Source organism: Mustelus asterias, chromosome 4 (genome assembly GCF_964213995.1).
Source record: "Mustelus asterias chromosome 4, sMusAst1.hap1.1, whole genome shotgun sequence".
In the NCBI taxonomy this organism is placed as follows: Eukaryota; Metazoa; Chordata; class Chondrichthyes; order Carcharhiniformes; family Triakidae; genus Mustelus; species Mustelus asterias.
This window is the reverse complement of record NC_135804.1, coordinates 89050597-89076328: the sequence shown is the minus strand read 5'-3', so window position 1 is coordinate 89076328 and position 25732 is coordinate 89050597. Positions and strand designations below refer to the sequence as shown.

General features: G+C 43.7%; 1 protein-coding gene across 1 annotated transcript in view; it reads right to left on the bottom strand.

The window, feature by feature from the left end:
* LOC144492349 (glutamate receptor 3-like) overlaps positions 1-25732 on the bottom strand; it is a 400257-nt gene that overhangs the window by 227403 nt on the left and 147122 nt on the right. The window contains exon 4 of the mRNA XM_078210344.1: positions 3738-3925. Within this exon, the coding sequence (XP_078066470.1) occupies positions 3738-3925 (188 nt within the window). The remainder of the gene's footprint in view (positions 1-3737; positions 3926-25732) is intronic.

The following is a 25732-nucleotide window of genomic DNA, read 5'->3' as shown; positions in this document are numbered from 1 at the left end:
ACAGCGCCAGGGATCCGGGTTCAATTCCCGGCTTGGGTCACTGTCTGAGCGGAGTCTGCACGTTCTCCCTGCGTCTGCAGAGGTTTCTTTCAGGTGCTCCGGTTTCCCCCCATGGTTTGAAAGACATGCTGGATAGATATATTAGCATGCAAAATTCTCCCTCAGTGTACCCGAACAGGTGCTGGAATGTGGCGACTAGGGGATTTTCACAGTTAACTTCATTGCAGTGTTAATGTAAGCTGACTTGTGACACTAATAAATAAACGTTAAAACTTAAACTGTCTCTTTCCTCCCAACCAATTAACAACCCATTGCACAAGGATATTTCCAATTCTGTGCACTTTCATTTTTGCTAATATTCGCTTGTGTGAAACTGTATTGGTTGCACTCCAGCAACCTCTGTAGACACCAGTCACAGGTGCTCCACGATGCTAGGGAACTCCTCAAAAAAGGCATTGGATTAATTCTGGAGTTACTTTAACTCCTGCCTTTTATTTCCCAATTTGATGGTGCCCTGCCCTGTGGCTATTCAGGTTGGTTTGCACACTATAAAATAAAATCACTTGATAGGAAAGTAGGATTGGACAGGGAGAATTTGAATTACGAAAATGTGGCTTCTCTGGAAAGAAATCCCCAAAATCTAGAAGAATCAGTGTGCATTTTCGACATTTTCAATGGGAACAGTGTCTTAAAGCCTGTCTCCGACTGTGTAAGAAGTCTCACAACACCAGGTTAAAGTCCAACAGGTTTATTTGGTAGCAAAAGCCACTGTTGGCTTTTGCTACCAAATAAACCTGTTGGACTTTAACCTGGTGTTGTGAGACATCTTTCTGTGTTTACCCCATTCCAACGCCGGCATCTCCACATCCGACTGTGTAATCAGAGATGTAGAAAATCACCCTGTTTTTACCATCTCATTTTATTCTATGGGCCTTTTTTTCCTAGGGGCAGCACGGTGGCACAGTGGTTAGCACTGCTGCCTCACAGAGCTAGGGACCCAGGTTCAATTTCCGGCTTGGGTCACTGTCTATGTGGAGTTTGCACATTCTCTCCGTGTTGGTATGTGTTTCCTCCGGGCGTTCCGGTTTCCTCCCACAGTCCAAAGATGTGTGGGCTAGGTGGACTGGCCATGCTAAATTACCCCTTAGTGTCAGAGAGATTAGCAGGGTAAATATGTGGGGTTATGGGGATAGGGCCTGGGTGGGATTGTTGTCGGTGCAGGATTGCTGGGCCAAATGGCCTCTTTCCGCACTGTACGAATTCTATGATTCTAGTGGCTGGCAACTGGTATACTCCTCAGCTTCGAATCATTAGATTCTATCAGCTTCTAATATTACATCCACCCATTCCCTTGTTCTTTTTTCCTATCCCCTGAATTAGTAGCATCAACCCTTTTTCCGCAGTAACAACTCCTTTCCTGTAATGCTTCAATAATGTAAATTTTCCAAAACATTCAGCATCATTGGTCTTTCCTGCCAGATTCAAAGATAGAACATAGAACAGTACAGCACAGAACAGGCCCTTCGGCCCACGATGTTGTGCCGAGCTTTATCTGAAACCAAGATCAAGCTATCCCACTCCCTATCATCCTGGTGTGCTCCATGTGCCTATCCAATAACCGCTTAAATGTTTCTAAAGTGTCTGACTCCACTATCACTGCAGGCAGTCCATTCCACACCCCAACCACTCTCTGCGTAAAGAACCTACCTCTGATATCCGTCCTGTATCTCCCACCACGAACCCTATAGTTATGCCCCCTTGTAATAGCTCCATCCACCTGAGGAAATAGTCTTTGAACGTTCACTCTATCTATCCCCTTCATCATTTTATACACCTCTATTAAGTCTCCCCTCAGCCTCCTCCGCTCCAGAGAGAACAGCCCTAGCTCCCTCAACCTTTCCTCATATGACCTACCCTCCAAACCAGGCAGCATCCTGGTAAATCTCCTCTGCACTCTTTCCAGCGCTTCCACATCTTTCTTATAGTGAGGTGACCAGAACTGCACACAATATTCCAAATGTGGTCTCACCAAGGTCCTGTACAGTTGCAGCATAACCCCACGGCTCTTAAACTCCAACCCCCTGTTAATAAAAGCTAACACACTATAGGCCTTCTTCACAGCTCTATCCACTTGACTGGCAACCTTTAGAGATCTGTGGATATGGACCCCAAGATCTCTCTGTTCCTCCACAGTCTTCAGAACCCTACCTTTGACCCTGTAATCCACATTTAAATTTGTCCTACCAAAATGAATCACCTCACATTTATCAGGGTTAAACTCCATTTGCCATTTTTCAGCCCAGCTTTGCATCCTATCTATGTCTCTTTGCAGCCTACAACAGCCCTCCACCTCATCCACTACACCAATCTTGGTGTCATCAGCAAATTTACTGATCCACCCTTCAGCCCCCTCCTCTAAGTCATTAATAAAAATCACAAAGAGCAGAGGACCAAGCACTGATCCCTGCGGCACACCGCTAGCAACCTGCCTCCAATCCGAAAATTTTCCATCGACCACCACCCTCTGTCTTCGGTCAGACAGCCAGTTACCTATCCAATCGGCCAACTTTCCCTCTATCCCACACCTCCTCACTTTCATCATAAGCCGACCATGGGGGACCTTATCAAACGCCTTACTAAAATCCATGTATATGACATCAACTGCCCTACCTTCATCAACACACTTAGTTACCTCCTCAAAAAATTCTATCAAATTTGTGAGGCACGAATTAATCATCCATTAATCATGTTTTTTGCTCAATTGATTTTTAACGTGTCATCAGTAACATCGCTTAAACCATTTTTTTTCAATACATTGAAAATATTCTTGTACATTCTAAGGAATGAGATTTCTCTTGAATGCAGCTCAACATAAAGCAGCATATATTTCTTCAAATATATTCAAGTGGAAGGAATTAGAGTTACATAGCTTCAGGTAAGATTAATGATAATTGTGGCATTGAAAGATTTTTTTTGATGCAATTGTTATGCTATATATTAGCACCGACACTGTGGGGGAATTTTAATTACACCTGCAACAAAAGTCTGGCTATTGGCACTGCTCCAATTCTACAAGCAGTTTCCTAAACCAGATTGCCTCTGAGTGATATCCTCCTCACTTTGAGTTTGCCGCACAATTACAAGGCTTGCCTTTTCGCTTGCTTTTATGGAAAGCCTCAGAGCACTTCTGCTGTTCTTCTACTGATTGAAGAGCTAACCGCCCGATCAGATCTTATCAATTAAGAAGAATAGAAGTAATCAACCCAAGTGATGCAGCGGGCTCACACTCGCCTGTGTATAGAGAGACTTATTTCCACTTTAACAGCTGCAGTGAAAAGCAGGATGAAAGTAGATGTAAGTAACACATTATAACCATGGCTATAAACCTTGTGAGTTGACCTTCAAAAAAAACCCCACATTATTCAATTGAGCTCACAATCTTCCACAACCAGCACCACCAACGCTAATGCTATTAGAGTGATCCTCTTATAATGTGTATATGGAGCAGGAACTCGAAGAGAGCAGGATTACAGGATTCTTGCTGAGTAAATTGGACATTATCAGTAGGTAGTCCGCTGGGGATGCGAGGATGGATGTGGCTTTGCATTAGAACAGAAAGGCCTGCTATTGCATTACCAACACTGGGTTTAACAGGATCACAGTGCCACTACAGTGAATACAAAGCAATCATTTATTTATTTTTTTGTTGAAGGAGATATTACACAAATAGAGGTTACCTGATCCAAAATAGCATTCAGTCGGTTCAGTTCACAGTCTATTAAATATCTTCTCTCTTGTCTTTTGTCCATTTCCTCAAAGATTCTCCTGTATTCTATCACATCGGTGATGCTTCCAACTGATTTCGCTGTAACTTGCCAGTTGTTCTGGACGGCAGCTTCCATGATTACCTGAAGGATGGAATATCCTGACAAAAGGAAAAGAAACACAATTGAGAAGGAAGCGCTGAACTATTTTAAAAAGAATTTGATTTGATGGAGACGATTATTTGACGAGTGCAATGCGCTCCCAGTTGTTTCAATTGGGCAAGTAGGAGCTGAGGAAAACCAGTCTGGCGGAACACCCAGTTTGTAATGTCAAACGCAATGCTTTTGTAGCAGAGCTTTATTTCAGATTTGTGCTACACACCACTGACCCAAAGTTCTTGCCGGTCATACCGGTCATAAAGAGAACCATGTAATGAAGAGCAAAGCCTCGACTTCCCACTGGATTCAAGCCCAGGGATATGCAGCATTTAGATGACAAACCAATTAGATGCTTAACAGGTCACAGACATTTGGGTGTAAGTAAGTTCCATTCATTGTTACTTTATGCCCAAGTCTCCTTGATCTGTTATGGCCGTTCATCTTACCCCTCAGCCCGAACGAATTACCACCTACAAAAATCGATCTTGCCTGCAACCCTGAAATATGAGCATCTTTCGACTTGTGCTTGTTCAGAGGCTCTCTCGATATTGTAATCACTATTTTATGTTATAAATCCTTGTGGATGGGGATGGGGGTAGGGAAATCCCTATAGAGCAAGCTCTACCTCTGCCCCACCGGAGAGTGGATTGTATCTTCAGTTTATGTCAATGAGAGGGCAGTTGGGTTTATGACAGGTAAACTGGCACTCTGTTCTGTGACAGCCACATCAAGTCAGGGGTCGACGCAGTTCAACTATTCTGAAGTAAGTAAGTAATGTTGTGACACAATGCTGTGGAAATGAAATAAACTTCCTACTAATACGAGACTCAATTTGGTAGTTGTTGGAACATTCTGGTCAGTAATTATAAGGTAATTTTAAAAAAGAAATCTGGATTGCAATGAATGAAATGCATTTTCTTACTACACTGTTGAATTATTAGGACTTATTTTAAAGTTAGTAGCTCTGTGAAAGACAATACTGGCATGTACAATCTCTTGACATTCCTTATTAATCTACCTCTCCCATTTTCTGATCCCCAAGACGTACACAGATGTACCAATAGTAACAATAATCCATGCTATTATAACACAGGCAGTTCCCTGTTCCCAGCAATAATAAATGTAAGTATGACTGTATCATAACAATATTAGTATAAATATGTAATGATTATAAAACAGAGTACAGGCAGCCAAAAGTACACTCCAGCAACAATAAATTAATGATAATTGTTGCTTGCACACAGCAATGTTATGATAAAATTAATAATACAGCTGGAATTGAATTCAACATTCTATTACTTTCAGTTCCTTTGCCATTCCATCCCACTGAAGACGCAGGCCTCCAATCTTCATCGGCAAATTAAACAAGTGGATGAATATAGTGGTCATCCTCTCCTGACAAAGACAAGGGGTGGGATTTTCTGGTTGCGCTCACCCCAAGACCAGAAAAATCCTGCCCGTGGTCAATGGACCTTTGCATGGTTCATGTTCCTCCCGCTATGATTCCCGTGGCAGGTGGGACGGGAAAATTCCGCCCAAGGGGTGGAAATTGCCTAGGCAAGGGGAAGCGGATCTGGGTGCATCCTGGGAGTTAAAGCTCCAAAAAACTGATGCCAGGTTGGGATCATCACGCCATTATGACCTCTTTGGGATTTCACCTGGCCAGGTTCTAAGGAGAGTAGGAAAACCCCTCGTCAAGCAGATAAGTGCTGTAATACCTTCAATTCTGGAACTAACAACCAGGACATCAGTTTCCTGACATGTTAGCAACTCGCTAGGGTCATCCGAGGCAAGTGGGAGTGTTACTTTAGTGAGACTGACAAGCTAGAAAGACTTTGATCAGTTACAGTAAAGAGCTCCAGCCACGACCAGGTGAAAGGCTGTTGCTGAAAGCATTTCTTTACTCAGTGGGAACTCTGCTTGACAGATCATAGCCAACTTCTTGGAAGATGCATTGCTGGTGTGATGCCAGGTACATAATCCATAAATCCCAATGAATGACTGATTGTAAAAAACAACATGTTCCTCTGGCTGTCCATTTTAGGCAGAGTACAGACCGTACTGAACCAGCCCGCACTTACAAAACTCAAAACAAAATGTCTACTGTTAGATGTGATTCCCGATTGGGCAGCTAATGTAGTTCATTTATTTTTGCTGGAAGCAACATACATTTATACGCAGGGACCTGTTCACTGCAAACAAAAGTAACATGTTCAAGCCTTGCACCTTTATAGAATTACTCAGAAGCATTAGCGAGTCCATAGATCCTTGTTGTTTTCTCCACGGCAATACCTCAGTCAATCAGAATTGACTTGCCAACCAATCAGCACCCCTTTTCTCCAGTAGTATATATTGGTGGGATATTTTATTATTTGGCATTCTTTCCTTTGTCCTGATGAGTGCAAGATGAAAAACTTTGGTGATATGTCTCTCTTTTCAGCAATATGGAGAATGATTGTAAAGTCAGAGAGTGAAGTTTTTCACCAGGAAGTGCTATGTCACTCTCCTGTTTTTGCCCTCCTGACGTCCTGAATCCTCAAGGATAGACTTCCTATAAACTGTTTCCATCACCCAACAGGCAGTGAATTCAAAATCCTAACCATTCATTGCATGAAAAGATCTTCATCATATTGTCTCCAGTTCCTTTGACAATCAACATCCTGGGGGTTACCATTGGCCAGAAACTGAACTGGACTAGCCATATAAATAATATGGTTACAAGAGCAGGTCAGAAGTTGAAAATTCTGCAGTGAGTAACACACCTCTTGACTGCCCAAAGTCTGTCCACCACCTACAAGGCACAACTCAGGAATGAGATGGAATATTCTCCAGGTGCCTGGATGAGTGCAGCTCCAACAACACTCAAACATCTGAACACTATCCAGGACAAAGGAGTCCACTTGATCAGCAACTTCTTCAGCACCTTAAACATTCATTCCCTCCATCACTCTGCACAATGGCAGCAGCATGTACCCATGTACCAGATGCACTGCAGCAACTCGTCTTCTTTGACAGCACCTTCCATGCTCAGAACCTCTCCCATCTGGAAGGACAAGGGCAGCAATTGCATGTGAACACCAAGGCCAGCAAGTTCCTCTCCAAGTCACGCACCATTCTAACTTGGAACTACATCACCGTTCCTTCACTCTGAATTAAAATCCTGGAACTCTCTTCCTAATAGCACTGTGGTTGTACCTACACCACATGGACTGCAGCGGTTCAAGATGACAGCTCACCACCACCTTCCAAAGGATGATTAGGAATGGACAACAAATGCCACCCTTGCTAGCGATGCCCACATCCCACAAAAGAATTAAAAAACATCTTAAGTCTGGGCTCTCTGATTATTGACCCTTCAGTTACAGAAACATAGAAACTAGAAACAGGATTAGGCCACTCGGCCCTTCCAGGCTGCTCCCCTGCCATTCATTACAATCATGGCTGATCATCAAATTCAATATCCTGATCCCGCCTTGCCCCCAGATCCCTTGATCCCTTTAGTCTCAAGAGCTATATTTAATTTCTTCTTGAAATCACACCATGTTTTGGCCTCAACTACTTTCTGTGGTAGTGAATTCCAGACATTCACCACCCTCTGGATGAAAAATTTCTCCTCACCTCAATTCTAAAAGGTTTGCCCTTTATCCTCAAACTATGACCCCTAGTTCTGGACTCCCATTGGGAACATTCTTTCTGTCTAACCCTGTTAGAATTTTATAAGTTTCTGTGGGATCCCCTCACTCTTCTAAACTCCAGTGAATATAATCCAAACCGACTCTGTCTTTCCTCATATGACAGACCTGCTATCCGAGGAATCAGCCTGGTAAACCTTTGCTGCACCCCCCTCTATAGCAAGGGCATCCGTCCTCAGATAAGGACACCAAAACTGCACATAATACTCCAGGTGTTGCCTCACCAACGCCCCATTGAAGCAAAACGTCCCATTTTTGGAATCAGCTGCTCTCAATGTACTCCATCATTTGGACAGCTTCTAAAGAGTAGGACGTTGGCAATAGTGGTTTGCATGACAAAATTCTTCATGCTCATTTAAAGATTTCCCTGTGAGTGGCATGGTGTATGCAATGCCATGGCTGGGATGGTGGCAGCAGCAACGCCAAATGGAAGCTCATGCCTCCTGCAGTTTGCTTTGAAGGGAATGGCTGAAGGGCAGCAACATGGTGCCAAGCAGCCAAAGGAAAGGAAAAGAAAAGACTTGTATTGTACCTTTTATGGTTTCAGAATATCCCAAAGAGCCTTCCAGCTGATTTTTGAATGCAAGCACTGTTGCAATGCAGAGAACGGTGCTGCCAATATGCACACAGCAAGCTTCCAACAAGGAGTAACGTGATGATGACAGTCTGTTTTAGTCTTTCTCGTTGAAGGATAATATTAGCCAGGATACCAATAAGTGTAGCAACAGAGAAAACATGCATGTGCATGAAAAATGATGGTTCAGGAATAAAGGAAGGATTTTGATTTGACTACTCTTTCTTTTTATTCCAGGCATATTGAAGTGGTTGTACAGACAGTGGGAGAGGGATTCTTAATGTTTTTTTATTAGTGTCACAAGTAGCACAAATTAACACTGCAATGCAGTTACTCTGAAAATCCTCTAGTCGCCACACTGCGGCACCTGTTTGAGTACAATGAGGGAGAGTTTAGCACGGCCAATGCACCTAACCAGGACGTCTTTCATACTGTCGGAGGAAACTGGAGCACCCGGAGGAAACCCACGCAGACACAGAGAGGACGTGCAGATTCCGCACAGACAGTGACCCAAGCCGGGAATTGAACCCAGGTCCCTGATGCTGTGAGGCAGCAGTGCTAACCATTGTGTCACCGTGTCACCCACCACGCTTGTTCTCTGATGGGACAACACTTCTTAGTAGCTCAGGAGAGAATCAGAAGAATAGCTTCAGCAGTTGGCAAGTGGACTTATGGTTGTTTTCACACAGTTGTCTCCAAACAGCTATATTGTAGGAAGGCAGACAGGGTACTAAAAACTCAGTCTCCATGACAAAGTGAAAAAAACTAATAGAATTCAATAACTGAAGCTGCAACACTACTTTTAATGAAAAAGTCTCCTCAGGTATTTGGGACATAACTACGGTGCCGGGTTTTCAAAAAGTTTTGTGATCTACATCCAGCATCTGCAGTATTTTCACAGAATCCTGACAGTGCAGAAGGAGGTCATTCGGCCCATCAAGTTAGAGAAAATCTGTGTAGAAGATCATGTGAAAGCACTGCTATTGATGAATGCCAGACCCCTGAACAACTGTTCAAGGGGAGGCGATGGCTAGACTATTAATCCAGAAGCTCAGCTAATGTTCTGGGGACCTGGGTTCAAATCCTACCACAGCAGATTGTGGAATTTGAATTCAATAAAAAATAGCTGGAATTAAGAATCTATTGATGACCATGAAACCATTGTTGATTGTCAGGAAAAACCCATCTGGTTCACTAATGTCCTTTAGGGAAGGAAATCTGCCATCCTTACCTGGTCTGGCCTACATGTGACTCCAGAGCCATAGCAATGTGGTTGACTCGGGGCGGCACGGTAGCACAGTGGTTAGCACTGCTGCTTCACAGCTCCAGGGACCTGGGTTCGATTCCCGGCTTGGGTCACTGTCTGTTTGGAGTTTGCACATTCTCCTCGTGTCTGCGCAGGTTTCCTCCGGGTGCTCCGGTTTCCTCCCACAGTCCAAAGATGTGCGGGTTAGGTTGATTGGCCATGCTAAAGTGGCCCCTTAGTGTCCTGAGATGTGTGGATTGGAGGGATTGGCGGGTAAAATATGTAGGGATATGGGGGTAGGGCCTGGGTGGGATTGTAGTCGGTGCAGACTCGATGGGCCGAATGGCCTCTTTTTGTACTGTAGGGTTTCTATGATTTCTATGATTCTGAACTGCCTTTCCAGGGCAACTAGGGATGGGCAATAAATGCTGGCCAGCCAGCGATGCCCATTTCCCATGAATGAATTAAAAAAAAGCTATCTGATATTTCTTCTGATGCAACTGCTGTACTGTACAGACACAGTCAGCTATTTTAAAAGGCACAGATGAAGTGTTGCATTGTTGTCCAGGAGAACTGGAGAAACAGGTCAACACCTATCCTTCCTCTGCTTTGGACTCATTTTTGGGCAATATTTGGGTGGTGGGAGTATATGGCACACAGAACAGAGGTGAGGAGTATTGCATATGTGGAACCAGTTGGGAAATCCTAGGCTCAGGGGCAATATTCATCACTCCTTCACTCCAAAGAGGGAGTTGTGATCAAGGGGAACAGGGGCTAGAAGTGTAAGGCTATGCTGTTGTAGCTCTAACTCTCTAACTCCATTGAAGCAAGACTGGAAGTGTGGAAATGAGTGGGCAGAAAGAGCAAATAACAGATATATCGGACCAGTTTGACGGAAGGGAACCCTTTTTGAAATGTTCTTATTTTTAAATCAAATTTGAAATAGACGTTGGGCGTGGTACTTTGGATAACAATTACCAATATACTTTCTCAGAAACCCCTCCCAAAGCACATTACATACAATGAATCATATAGAGTATGGTGATTGTTATTCTGCAGTTACATGTGCCAATCATTTTGCATGTAATGAGAGACCACAAGCAGGAATTAGATAATTGTTAATATGTTTTGGGGAGAAATATTGGCCCAGACACCTGGAGAATTAATGTTTCAATCAACGTGACCTTACATCAGATCATCTTGACGGGAAATGTGTTTCTTTCCACAGATGCGGCTGCCCTGCTGAATATTTCCAGCGTTTTTTGTTTTTATTTCAGATTTCCAGCACCCGCAGTATTTTCATAGAATCCCTACAGTGCAGAAGGAGGTCATTCGGCCATCAAGTCTGCACCGACTCTTCAAAAGAACACCTTAACCAGGCTCACACCCCCACCCTTTCCCCGTAACCTCACACATTTACCATGGCTAATTCACCTAACCTACACACCTTTGGACTGTGGGAGGAAATCGGAGAACTGGGAGGAATCCCACGCAGACACGGGGAGAATGTGCAAACTCCACAGACAATCACCTGAGGCCGGAATTGAATCCGGGTCCCTGGTGCTATGAGGCAGCAGTGCTAACCACTGTGCCACCGTGCGCCCTTCGGTGCCTAGAGAATTCCCTGTTCTAAATAATCCTATGGAATCTTTAAGATCCATCCCAGAGCAGGAAACTGGCAGACTAAAATGTTAATACAAATTATGGGCGTTGAACTTAATGTTTTTTTTATTCATTCATGGGACAGGGGCATTGCTGGCTGGCCAGCATTTATTGCCCATCCTTAGTTGCCCTTGAGAAGATGGTGGTGAGCTGCCTTCTTGAACCCTGCAGTCCATGTGCTGTGGGTTTACCCACAATGCCGTTAGGGAGGGAATTCCAGGATTTTGACCCAGCGACTGCGAAAGAATGGTGAAATATTTCTAAGTTAGGATGGTGAGTGGCCTGGAGGGGAACTTGCAAGTGATAATGTTCCCATCTATCTGTTGTCCTTGGCCTTCTCGATGGAAGTGGTTTTGGGTTTGGAAGGTGCTGTCTAAGAATCTTTGGTGAATTGCTGCAGTGCATCTTGTAGATAGTACACACTGCTGCTACTGAGCGTCTGTTGTGGAGGGAGTGATGTTTGTGGATGTGGTGCCAATCAAGCAGGCTGCTTTGTCCTGGATGGTGTCAAGCCTCTTGAGTATTGTTGGAGCTGCACTCATCTAGCCAAGTGGGGAGTATTCCATCACACTCGTGACTTGTGCCTTTTAGATGATAGACAGACTCTGGGGAGCCAGTAGGTGAGTTACTCGCTGCAGTATTCCTAGCATCCGACCTGCTCTTGTAGTCACTGTGTTTTTTGTGGTGAGTCCAGTTGAGTTTCTGGTCAATGATAACCCAAGGATGTTGACATGGGGGATTCAGTGATGGTAACACCATTGAATGTCAAGGGGTAGTGGTTAGAATGTCTCTTATTGCTGATGGTCATTTTGAGCCAACCTAATACTTAGCCTGTAAGTTTTGTTTGTTGGTCTTAGTTTACTTTCTTGCTTTTTGGTAAAATCATTTATTTAAAGCATTATGCACTTTCCACTTTGATAACTGCTGGATTGAATTATGGTTAGATATTAATTCTCTGCTTTAGCATTCAAGCAGTGTTTACAACAGGAACACAAACATGACTCACAGAAAGGAACGGGTGGCTTGCTCTGAATTAGTAGGCAAATGTGGATCATTTACAAGAAGTGGATTGTTTTTTTTTAATCACCTGGAATGCTGTTTAAATACACAGCTGGAGTCTTGGCCCAATGGAATAAAACTCTCTAGCTGGCTGGAAGAAGAAATGAATCATTTATAAAAACAGTACAATAACACTCAGCAGTGCAGCGTTAAGCTTTGTCCAGCCTTATTATTTCTTTCTTGGAAGTAGAAAAACAGAAGACGGAGAGAAATGGTTACTCTCCCTTTATACCAACCATTAGTGATTCATTTATGTAGTATAAAGAAAGAACGTCTGAATTATTGCAATGAATAGAGCTGACACTTAAAGGTGTCACACAGTTTCAGAGTATTGTCGTTCCCCCTCTGGAGACTTTCAGAACTGAAGGTCCTCTTTCTCTATTATTGCCAGTTAAAGGTCACCAAAGTGAGATGAATGCTGGCTGTGAGTCACAGAATAAACCCTACCCTGAACTTGACACTCCTTCCTGTAGTCTGTGCTGACAGGTCATAGGATAGAGAATGTAAGGAATCGAAAGGTCACAATAATACTGGGGTTTCAATATCAGCAACGTGTTAGCTGTGAGATTGATGATCCAGGAGACTGACATAGATTGCAAAGCCATTTAAACATTATTGATCTGTGTTTGTTTTTCAAACTGACATACAGCCCAGCCGGTTATATTGTTAAATGAAAATGACTGGCACTAGTGGTGGCTCACTGATGACAGTGAGGGTATTTACTTTCAAAACTAGGGTTTGAGGTTCACTAGCAACAGGAGCACAGAGTTACAACTGAATGAATTCCTGACACCAAAATGCTTGGAATTTCCTCCAACAGCAAAACTGCAATAAAGACATTTCAGCAGAAGGGGCAGGAAATGTAACAGGTGTCCAGATCACCAACAACCTGTCCTGGTTCCCCCCCATGCCGACACTATAGTTAAGAAAGCCCACTAACGCCTCTACTTTCTCAGAAGATGAAGGAAATTTGGCATGTCAGCTATGACTCTCACCAACTTTTACAGGTGCACCATAGAAAGCATTTTTTCTGGTTGTATCAGAGCTTCTGCTCTGCCCAAGACCGCAAGGAACTACAAAGAGTCATGAATGAAGCCCAGTCCGTCAGGCAAACCAGCCTCCCATCCACTGACGCTGTCTACATTTCCCACTGCCTCGGAAAGGCAGCCAGCATAATTAAGGACCCCACGCACCCCGGACATACTCTTTTCCACCTTCTTCCGTTGGAAAAAGGATACAAAAGTTTGAGGTCACATACCAAACAACTCAAGAGCAGCTTCTTCCCTGCTGCCATTAGACTTTTGAATGGAACTACCTCACACTAAGTTGATCTTTCGCTACACCCTAGCTATGACTGTAACATTACATTCTGCACTCTCTCCTTTCCTTCTCTATGAATAGTATGCTTTGTATGCATAACATGCAAGATAATGCTTGTGACAATAATAAATCAAATCAAATGGGCGGCACAGTAGCACAGTGGTTAGCACTGCTGCTTCACAGCTCCTGGGACCTGGGTTCGATTCCCGGCTCGGGTCACTGTCTGTGTGGAGTTTGCACATTCTCCTCGTGTCTGCGTGGGTTTCCTTCGGGTGCTCCGGTTTCCTCCCACAGTCTAAAAATGTGCGGGTTAGGTTGATTGGCCATGCTAAAATTGCCCCTTAGTGTCCTGAGATGCGTAGGTTAGAGGGATTAGCGGGTAAAATATGTAGGGATATGGGGGTAGGGCCTGGGTGGGATTGTGGTTGGTGCAGACTCGATGGGCCGAATGGCCTCTTCCTGCACTGTAGGGTTTCTATGATTTCTATGATTTCAAATCAAATCAAATAGCAGGTCTGAGGGGGAAAAGTAGGTAAACATTCCTGGAGGATCCTTCATCAGAACCAAACCAATCTCCCATCTGAAACTCTGACCATTGGGATTTCCCAAACCTGCTGAAAGTGATTGGACTTCTGGCTGGCTCCTCACAGCTCCCACGGTGGGTACGGCCAAGGCAAGGCCGGAAAATCCCTGCCTTCAATCCTTCAGTTGCTGATGGCTTTGTAGACTTTCAGCATTTGCCATTTTTATTTTCAGCTCTGTTGTTCTATATGTCATGGCCATCAGCCTTCACCGTGAAGAGCTTTCATACACAAAAAACTGTATTTACATATTTTTAAGTTTATATCTAAATTACAATTTGAAGATTGTTTTTAAAAAAAATTCAATTCCAGTTTCCTGGAACTAATAAAGAGGTTATCGGGGCTGTAACATATTGGCAGTTGTGTCATTCGATTTGGACTGTGTTTTGGTGAGGAAAGTAAAGTCAATTTGCAGGGGCCCTTAGCTCCCTTACTCGTGCCTTTATTCTGCAATCTATAGCATGTAGCCCACAGTCTTAAATTAATTGAAATTCAAATCTGAAGAAGAAATGTGTCTCCTTAGACAAAGTGAGGGCATTTGCGGCTTTCTTTGAATCAATATTACAAACAGTATACACTTTCAAAATACCCCTTAACAAACTGACTGAACTGAAAGACATTTCCCTGTGAACTTTTACGGGCTTGATACCAATATTGGGTAAAATTCACACACTGCAAGGTGAACAGCCTTTGTGACTATCAGCGTAAATGTGTAAGGTTACTGATTGTGGAGGAGATAGGAAGACTATTTACAAAGCACCTCAAATGTTTCTCTGATAATATAGGCACAATATTAATGCAAGGTGATTTTATTGTTGATTAGGCTGGGGGTAGGGAGGGATGGGCTGGACAAGTTAACACTGAACAGCAGGTTACATCAGCTTAGCGTGTGATTGTTTATTTATGCACTCGGCTACTTTTAAGAAAAACAGAAATTATGACATTGCATGTTTGTTTCTGGTAAAATCATTTTGATCAGGAGATGTCATAGAATAAAACTACGAGAGAGTACCATACTCACTGTTCTCACTGGAGCGATGGAGGTTGAGGGGAGACCTGATAGAAGTCTATAAGATTATGAGGGGCATGGACAGAGTGGATAGTCAGAAGCTTTTTCCCAGGGTGAAAGAGTCAACTACTAGGGGGCATAGGTTTAAGGTGCGAGGGGCAAAGTTTAAAAGAGATGTACGAGGCAGTTTTTTTACAAAGAGTGGTGGGTGCCTGGAACTCGTTGCCGGGGGAGGTAGTGGAAGCGGATACGGTAGTGAGTTTTAAGGGGTGTCTTGACAAGTGCATGAATAGGATGGGAATAGAGGGATATGGTCCCCGGAAGGGTAGGGGGTTTTAGTTAAGTCAGGCAGCATGGTCGGTGCAGGCTTGGAGGGCTGAAGGGCCTGTTCCTGTGCTGTAATTTTCTTTGTTCTTTGTACTATGGGCGGGATTTTACAGCCTTGCCTGCCCAAAGTCAACGGAGATTTCTGTTGTCGGACCCTCGCCCGTGCCAATTCTGTGGCAGGCGAGGTGGTAGAGTTCTAGCTTATGTCTCCAGTGTAAAAGATTTGCAGCAAATACTGCTGGAACAAAAATTATCCTTTACTGGAGAAAGAACATACTAAATTGCATAATTAATTGAACATTACAATTTTCCTATCCCACCTGCCATGGGAATCGTAGTGGGCAGGAAGAGGAGTGGACCATGCAAAGGTCCATTGACTATGGGGGGCATTTTCCGGCTTTGGGGCAAGTGAGGCTGGAAAATCCCACCCTATTATAGCTTCCACTGAAAATATATTATCCAATAACACTTCAGTATCAAATGGACTTACTCATGTGATCAGAGTGAAATAAGTAGCCATGTCCTGACTTCATTAGGCAGTACTTTATGAAGCTTGTAGAAGATTTTTTTTCCACAACTCTGCTAAATTTCCGTATCATGCTCATAAAATCCACGGGGAAATAGCATTCAGTGCAGTCAGTACATTAAGGGATATTTTGAAAGTGTATACTGTTTGTAATATCGATCAAGAAAAAGCCATACATGTCCTCACTTTCTCTCAGGAGGGACTTTCCTTCTTCAGATTTGAATCTTAATTAATTTGAGACCATGGGCTTTACATACAAGATTCTACAATCAGTATTAACATCGTGTCAGTGACCATGTACTGGCTGTTTGGGTGGCTTAGAGCTCAACATCCCCTGTAAATAAAAATATTTAGCTATCCCGTTTGTGTTGATAAAGTGTTTACCAACTTTTGGTAGCTGTATCATTTCATTTGGGTTGTGTTCTGATGAGACAAATCCATCAGAGGGGGTCATTAGTTCTCTTAATCATATTTTTATCCTCCGATTTACCGGATTGTACCAACACTTTCAAACAAAAATGACCAAAGTCAAACCGAGGGGGCAGCCTTTAACAACGAGAGCACTTACAATCGGATGGTTATTTAAATAGGAAAGAGCAACACTGCACAGCTGTTACTTTCACTTTGAAAAGGGTACTTCCATAAAAATTCCTAGGTCCTCCAGTTTCAAAACCAGAAATCAAATTACATGCAGTGAAGTGGCACTTCTTTCAAGCTAAGCAAATAGTGACAATTTTAGAATGAAACAAAAATGTTTGGAAAGGATGGGGGTGGGAGACTGGGGTGTGAAGGTATCATAAGAACAAATTATGTCTTTAGTATTTCACTAACAATCAACCATCTTTGCTTTACTGATTGCTCCTGAAAATACTTTAGTACATCTTGATTTCAACAGTGAGTGTTATTAACCATTAGCATCGAGCTGGTTTGGAAGAGCTCCTAAATCAAATAGTTAGAGGGAGCACACCAAATGCACAAGACTGGAAGAGACCATCATGATCCAATGGTACCAAATGATGTACAGCGAAAGTGACAGGATCACTCAACCACCCCAAGTTAATGCATGTATTTATCGATGTTAATTCTTCCCTCCCCACAATACCAGACTTACTTGCACCTCCCAGCCAGTTCACTGATTATGTGGTCTACTGGAACAAAACTAATCATTTTCTTTCTTAGCAACATCTCACAGAAAACCTGATAATCAATCATTAATCTTTTTTCTGCAATTTTTTGTCCTTTTCTGTTGTGAGGTTCTCATGAGATGTGCGCTTTGACGGAAAGTATCTTGCCCCAATTATTATGTGTGTGTCGAGACAATGGATGTTGGCAGATCATTTAATGGAACATACAGGAAAGCCAGATCATACCCTCATCTACTGCCTGTAATATTGATTGTTGCTGGAGTTCAACAGGACACAGCATCTCTTAGGCTATTGACATAGCGTGTGTAGATTTGTTGGATTGTAACAATGAGAGGACTGCCATAGAAAATAGAATGGACATCAGAAAAGGCTGAAAATAAATTGACCTTAGTCTAAAAATTACCACTGAGGGCATCACAAATGATTAGTCCTGATTGAGATCAGCTAATATAACATGGAACAATGGTTGAATTTGGGCCTTACCTGACCTTAAAGAAATAGTCAGTTATCCAAACACATTGCTACACAACCATTGACATTTGTCCTGTCTCTTGCAGATAAGAAGGCACACTACAGAAGGGAGGACAGCACAACCAAAGGGGAACAAAGACTCATGCAGCTCTTGAGGAAATGGGGCTCAGCAACATGGGGCCAGCTGCGACAAAGGCTGTGACAAATATCACCACGAATATTGAGGATAATGGCATTACTTGCCTTACGCCCCACTCTCCTCTCCCATAATACTCACCCTGCTATCTGGCATGATGAACAAGCTCCTGATATCATCTAGAACCTGTTGCAGTCAACTCCAGTGCCTTTCCCTCACACCAACTTTCTCCCCGAGTTCCTGTTTTCAGACACCGAAGAAAGCCACCAGTCAAGCAACAGCAATCCAGGAGGGAAAGAGTGAAAGGCAAATCTGCATAAAGTGGCTGTAAGCAGTGCTCTACGATTCAATCTCATGCCAATTAGAGCAATTCTGAACATATTATGGTTGCAATTTCCTGATTGCACTCAAATCAGAAACTCTACCTCAATTTGTTGAAATTGCTTCATTCTCTAGTTGGCTCTCAAGGGCAGACTAACTTGCTAGCATGACTTGCACTGAGAGCAAGGAGAGAAGGTAAAAGGACAAGCCTTTGACTTCCTGTCAAGCTCAGAAATTTCAGGGAAGGTCATATTGGATTTTGATGGCATCGCAAAATGTATGATAGTGAATTGGAAGCTGTTCTACATCCGACTTGATTTCAATTGGCCTCATTGCAAAAGAAAATTGGACAAGGCGCAAATGGGTTGTCAAACTGCTGTCATCTGTTTCGTGCCTCGGCTGAAAGCCAAGTTCACCTCCAAAGGATCTGCAGAAATCTGTTAAAGGAGACTGACATAAAGAGCTTGGATGGCTGTACTCAAGAAAACTTGGTCCAGATTCACTAAAAACAACGATTTTTTAAAGTGATCACTGGAGACCTCTGTGAAGAAATTCAATTTAAAAAAAGGTTAACAGAATATGGAGCCAGGGGGAGCAGGACACTCAACTGCATCTTGAAGGCTCCGCTTCTCCACCCTTCTGGCGCAGCTCTCCATAGCTACCCCTGCCCCCACCTCTGATTTCTGCCCTTCCTCTCCTGGTCCATTCCTTCCTCTCAAACTCTTCCCTTCTCGATCGTTTACTTCCCCCCATTCTTGGTCACCCCTGCCTTGCAGCAACTTGGAAGTCTTAATCAGTGAGCTACGTGAGAATGTCCAACCGGAGTCTCAACTCACTGGCCCCTATTCACATTGACTTAAGAGCAAATGCTAGCACACATTGTGGATTATTTACACAGATTCAGAGTAGTTATCCAGGGAAGTTAAGAGTTAAGTCTGTAAGGACAGATTGAATTAATTTGTTCATTCATGGAGTTTGTTCTTCATGGGACAGTTCCAGAAGTCTAATTTTCAATAGTTTTATTGGCATAATTGCAGCCATCTAATATGCATATGTTGTTCTGAATAGGTATTTAAGAGATTACTAAGCAGAGGAAAGCAGATTGGCAGGAAAAGAAGGGCCAGTGAGCATTCTGAAACAGGACATCAGCCAGTTTCTATTTCTGTTTGAGTACCTTCAAACTGCTGATAAACCTAATCTAGAGGCAGGTTTATTTCATACTGCAACCACTTCAGAGTAACACTGAGAACTGGAGGCTGATGTTCACCTACTTCTGGGCATCAGGATTTATCAGGCAAACTTATGCGGGGGTAGAGGGGCCCTCAATACGCTGGCAAAACCCGGCTGCACTCAGATCGAGGTGCCATTGTTAAAGGACGCCCCAATCAGAACAGGAATAAACCTCACCCCAGCCCACCTCGGAGGTCTCAGGGGCTCCCATCTCCACCCCCAGAGCACAGTCAGCACTTCTCTCCCATCCCCTTTCCCAATCATTGGCCCTTTCCCCACTTCCTCCTGATCATCACCACCCTCTCTCCCCCCCACAATGGCATTGCCAGCCTCCCCTGCTCCTCTATCCGCTTCTGGCCCACAATCAAATCTGAATGAATCCCCTCCCTCCCATATGAGTCTTTCACTGGGCCCACCTCTTGGCACAGGTTGGCACTGCCAAGGTGGCACTGCCAGGTTGGTGTGGGCACGGTGCCAACTTGTGCCAAGGGCCAGGAGGCTATACTCACCTTTATACTCCCCCCAACCCCTCGAGAGACCCCTATGACAGGTTCACATCTAGGTTGTAAATGGCGCTGACGTGACATAATGCTGGTGTCCTCTGAATATCCGGTGGGGGTGTGGGGGGGCGAAGTCCTGGAGAGAGTGCACGCTAATGAGATGCTAATGTATTAAAATGAGCTTTCTGCGAACTCGTGACATGTTTCATGCCACTCCACCAGTGAGGGGCCGGGAATATCGGAACTCGGAAACTCGCCGGCGCGTATCACACTTTCTGGATTTTGAGTGCGTGCCATCATTCCTGCAGATGGAGAGTGCGGGCTCAGAACATCCCCACATAGAAAATAGCAGCAGGAGTGGGGCATTCAGCCGTACATGTCTCATCCAGTAAGGTCATGGCTGATCATCAAACTCCATAGCCTGATCCTGCCTCCCCCCCTCGTATCCTTTGATTCCTTTCGCCCCAATGCTATATTTTATTCCTTCTTGCAAACATACAATATTTTGGCCTCAAATGCTTTCTGTGGCATTGAATTCCACAGTCCCACCACCCTCTCAGTGAAGAAAGTTTTCTTCATCTCAGTCCTAAACGGTCTACCCTGTATCCTCAGAATGTGACCCCTGGTTCTGGACTCCCCCACCTTTAGGAACTTCTTCCTGCATCTACCTGGTCTAGCCCTGTGAGAATTCTATAGGTTTCTATGAGATCCCCCCCCCCATTCTTCTGAACTCTTGTGAATATAATCCTAATCAACTCAATCTTTCCTCGTACGTTATATTTCTGCATTGCTGTTGCTGTAGTCCCTTGTCCAGAGATGAACTAGTCAGATGGAGACGTAAGTGACTTACAATATTCATATTGTGGCATAGGAACATTGATCAAGTAACTTGAAAAAGAAAAATCTTCCTTTTCGGTTACTAAAGACCACTTTTCCGATAGTTACAGACCTTTCTCGACCACACTAAAGCACTGGCTGCTTAATAACCTTCAGCCAACTTCCTAATCCTTCCTTTGCCTATTAAATTATTTAATCTGCTGGGAATAAAAGGTGAAATAGTAATTTTGGTTATTACATTTTTCATTGGACTGGTAGAAGGTACATCACCGAGCACAAATCTTCAGAATGTTTCAGCATTTGAAGAGATTTGATGTTATTAATACAGAAGAGATTATATGAAATGTGCAGACTTAAGGAGCCCCCTATTTGCAGTGCATTTGATAGATACCCTTTGGACACTGCTTGGCTGTTTCATTACATCTAATTGCCTTAGGGCATTAGAAGGAAATAAAAATGTTCCAATATCTCAGGGTTTAGCAGAAGCACCTTTAGTTAATACCGATACCACAGACTAGGATGCATATAACCTTTAAAGATTTGAATTCCTTGGGCTACATGTTCCTCATTTATAGCACATCCAGCTAAATGCCGACATTTTCAGTTTTTCTGACCTGTGAAAAACGTGGTTTGAAACTTGAAGCTAAATGAGATTTTGATCGGGAACAGCAAAAAAACCCACCTTTATCACAACAAACCTGTTGCGTGATCTTTTATCCTAAATCAGGCAGCTAATGGCCTATTTAAAAGTTTTGTAATCGTGTCATGCAGTGCATCATTATAATGGAGCAATGACAGGATAGCAATTGCTTTTTGTGTGAGGAAAACCTAAACATCACACAAATTTAAGCTTGGCAAGAGCTGTTGATACTTTCAGGGGCAATTTTACCAAAAGCATTCAAAGTCCCGAACGAGTGTGAAAATGGGAGAGTTTCAAATCTGTTTTGCATTGAGGCCTCAAGTCCAATCTTATGCCATTCTGAGCAAAAAATCTTGTTGAATCTGTTTCCCACCAGCAGGGGGAGGGGGCTGGGCCTACGTTCGCCAGAATGCTGGCAGCTGAAAGCAGGCGGCGTAATCGAACATGTGCTGATCTTTCACTGCCTCCCCCCCCACCGAATATTGCCCACTCACCCCCCCAACGTGGTCGCTGGTCTCCATGACCAATCGCCTCCCCATCCTGGCCAGTTGCAGAGTTCAGTGTTCCCTCCCCCTGTCCGATCCCAGTTGCAGAGTGAACAGCATCCCCTACATGCCTCCACTCAGGCCCCTCCCCCTTCAGGACCCTTCTTTTCCCAATAGGTCCCACCCCCTCAGCCCCATCACCTTTGCACATCCCATGCCCAGTGGGCACTGCCACTGTGCTAGGCTGGCAATGCCAGTGTGCCTGGTCAGGAGCCCCCGGCCCCTTGGGGGGCCTTAATGGTGTCTGGTCCTACCAGCAATGCCACCACGACAGGTCCCCGTTGATGGGGAGCATCGGTGATTCTCGCCAGAGAGGACCTTCACCGGTGTGCCTGCAAAGGCAAGTGAGTCTGGATGATTGCATGCTGGGTTCACTAATAATATTTAAATCAGATGTAAAATCCATTTAAATATTGAGATCAACCCCGTGCCCTTTTTGGGCATGAGGTTGATCTCGCTGGATATCTGGTGCAGATAGGATTGCAATCGGCAAGAAATCGGATGCGAACCCGATTTTCCGCCTGTCTCACGATCTTACCAGCTTGCCCCGCCCATCGGCTGGTGGGACAAGAAGGTAAGATCACTCCTTCAGGAAAAAAAAGTTTATTTATTAGTCACAAGTAAGGCTTACATTAACACTGCAATGAAGTTACAGTGGAATTTCCCTAGTCGCCACACTCTGGCACCTGTTCAGGTCAATGCAACTAACCAGCACATCTTTCAGACTGTGGGAGGAAACCGGAGCACCCGGAGGAAACCCACACAGATACGGGGAGAACATGCAAACTCCACACAGACAATGACCCAAGCCAGGAATCGAACCCGTGTCCCTGGCACTGCCAAGCAGCAGTGCTAACCACAGTGCTACCGTTAGGAGGACCCAAACCCACGCTTGTCAATCGCCTCAAAACCAACCATTGACTATAATCATTGAGAGCAAAGTCAGCAACATCTCTCTGACGGAAAACAGAAGCTGAGCCCGATCCTCTGTGGCTGACTCATTAAGCTGATAATTGAGCTGAAACAAGCTAAAGCAGTCCAGAGCATTACTGAGGATTCTTCAGCCAATTTGGCTATTTGATGAGACCTGGAGGGTAAACCCGTCATTGGCGGCTGTTTGAGCCTCGGTTGTAGTTCAGTAAAGGAGACACAAGTTCAGCTTCTTCATAAACTACCTTTATTTCTGTGATCCAACTCCACATACAGTTCTGCTTCAACACCCAGTGCCAGCTGTGACTCTTTTATATATCAGTGACTTCCATTGACCAATTGACATCAAATTAGGACTTAATTGGAAGGTCTGTTGACCCATTCTTAACAACGGCTGGGGATGGCTCCAGATAACTCTGCAAACCAATGCTCTAATCTAACGGTAAGATGTGATATAACAAGCAGAAGGCAATTATGCCACCACTCTCTGCCACTGGTCATCACTATCACTATACAGAATTGAGAGTTCTCAGTCTTGGCTCTTACAAACCTGTGCCCTGTTCCCCGGGCTGAGGTGAGAGAATGTGTCCTTCCAGACAGCGTGCACTGCTTATCAATAAACATAAATTCTACTTAAAAATTAAAAGGAAAATACTATTGGGATGGCACAGTGGTTAATACTGCAGCCTCACAGCGCCAGGGACCCGGGTTCGATTCCTGACTTGGGTCACTGTCTGTGCGGAGACTGCACATTCTTCCCATGTCTGCATGGGTTTGTTCCAGGCGCTGTGGTTTCCTCCCACAGTCCGAAAGACGTGCTGGTTAGGTGCATTGGCCATGCTAAATTCTCCCTCAGCGTACCCGAACAGTCGTCAGAGTGTCGAGATTAGGAGATTTTCACAGTAGCTTCATTACAGTGTTAATGTAAGTCTATTTGTGACACTAATAAATAAACTTCAAAATTTAAATACTGGAATTCAGACAAGAAAACAAAATTTTGATAAAGGGTCATCTGGACTCGAAACGTTAGCTCTTTTCTCTCCTTACAGATGCTGCCAGACCTGTTGAGATGTTCCAGCATTTTCTCTTTTGGTTTCAGATTCCAGCACCCGCAGTAATTTGCTTTTATCCAGAAAACAAAAATGCTGGAAATGAGCAGCAATTCCCCAGCTTCCACATCTGCCCCCACCCACCACCACAAATAAATTAATCCCCCCTCCCCCATGAGACTACCACTGGGGTCCGCCCCTAGCACTGCTCCCTGTTATGGGTTAGCACTGCCAGGTTGTCATGGTGTCAACCACATCTGGATGACAATTTGACTGTATGGCAGGGGAGTCAATATACAGCGAGAGGGGTGTTGATGAAATGTAAATATATTAAAATGAACGTAAATCAGGTTCATGCAAGTTATGGCGAAAATCGGGGTTCGCGAATTCTGGATTTCCGTTGAAATGTGAGCATCCACAGCCATTCCCACAGACGGCGAGCATGGGCTCAAGATTGCCCTCAATGTTTTGAGTCCATATGACCCTTCAATTTAGACAATATTGATGTGAAGGGGTGGGGGTTCTGTGCATACAAAATACTTGTGCTAAACAAAAGCCTTATGTAGAGGCAAAAGGTATGGCAATAAATGTCCAAAAATGTGACTGATGTCCCAGAATGAAAACTTTGCACAGGGTGTAAAGTACATTGCATGATTAATAAAGAGCATAAAAGTGGTGGAAACACATTAGCAGTGTAAGGCATATATGGATCAGTTGCTAAAGATATGTGGAAAAATCTCTATCCATATGGAAAAAATGTCCATGAGAAATAGCGAGTATATCAATATAAACATTGCAAATTATTTAGGGAACCATAGGAAACCACAAAGGGATATTGATAAGAAGAGGTGATTGACCAAATCATAGCAGAATGGAATTCAATATCAATATGCATGAGAAAAATATAAATATAAACGGTAAAAAAAATAACAGCAGTAATTATTCTCGGAATAGAACTAAATGATGTGGGTGAGCTAAGGGGCATGAGGGGACAGGTTCACAGGATATTAAAGGCAGCAGCTCAGTGTGATGAAGCTATAAAAGAATATAATTCTAGGTTTTATCTCAAGAGGTACAGAACATAATAGGTAAGAAGTTATGTCAAGCCTATAACAAAACTTAATAAGATCTCAGGTACAATTGTGCACAGTATTGTGCCCCACACTGGGACAAATATTAAGGCTTTAGACAAGGTACAACATTGATTCACTGGGATGCTGCCTAGTCTGAGAAAATACAACACGAAAGAGGGCTACATAAATTGTCTCTCCTTACATTCGAATAATCCAGATTACAGACTAATGGTGTGCAACAAAATCAGTGACAACCACTACTTGCCTTTAGATAGTGCCTTTAATGTAAATTAAAAATCTTAATGAAAGTGTTCTACGTTGTTTCACAGAAGAATAATGGCACAAAATTTAGGTTAGGTGCATTGACCCGAACAGGCGCCAGACTGTGACGACGAGGGGAATTTCACAGTAACTTCATTGCAGTGTTAATGTAAGCCTTACTTGTGACTAATAAATAAGCTTCATAAAAAACTTGACACCAGCCAGAGAAGGAAACATTGAGATAGCTGAATAAAGGTAAAAGCAAAATACTGCAGAGCTGAAGCAAAAACAGAAAATGCTGGAGAAGCTCAGCAGGTCTGACAGCATCTGTGGAGAGAGAATAGAGCCAACGTTTCGAGTCAGAATGACCCTTTGTCAGGACTGAAAGTAAAGAAAATCAGACAAGATTTATACTGTGAGGGTGGGGGAAGGCGGTGGCTGTAATTGGACAAAGGAAATATAAATGGTGATGAAGAAGGCTGAGAAAGGCACTAAAAGTGTCCATTAAGTGATCGGAATGTGTGAATGGGAGAACAGAGGTACAGACTGTTAAGGGACTGCCTGAGGAATGTGGCAGCTACCCTGACGGGTGGGGGGATGGGGCTCAGAGACAAGATGGAGGGCGAGATTTGAGTGTTGGGAAAATAGAAGTAAGAATGAAAAGCTGAGTAAAGG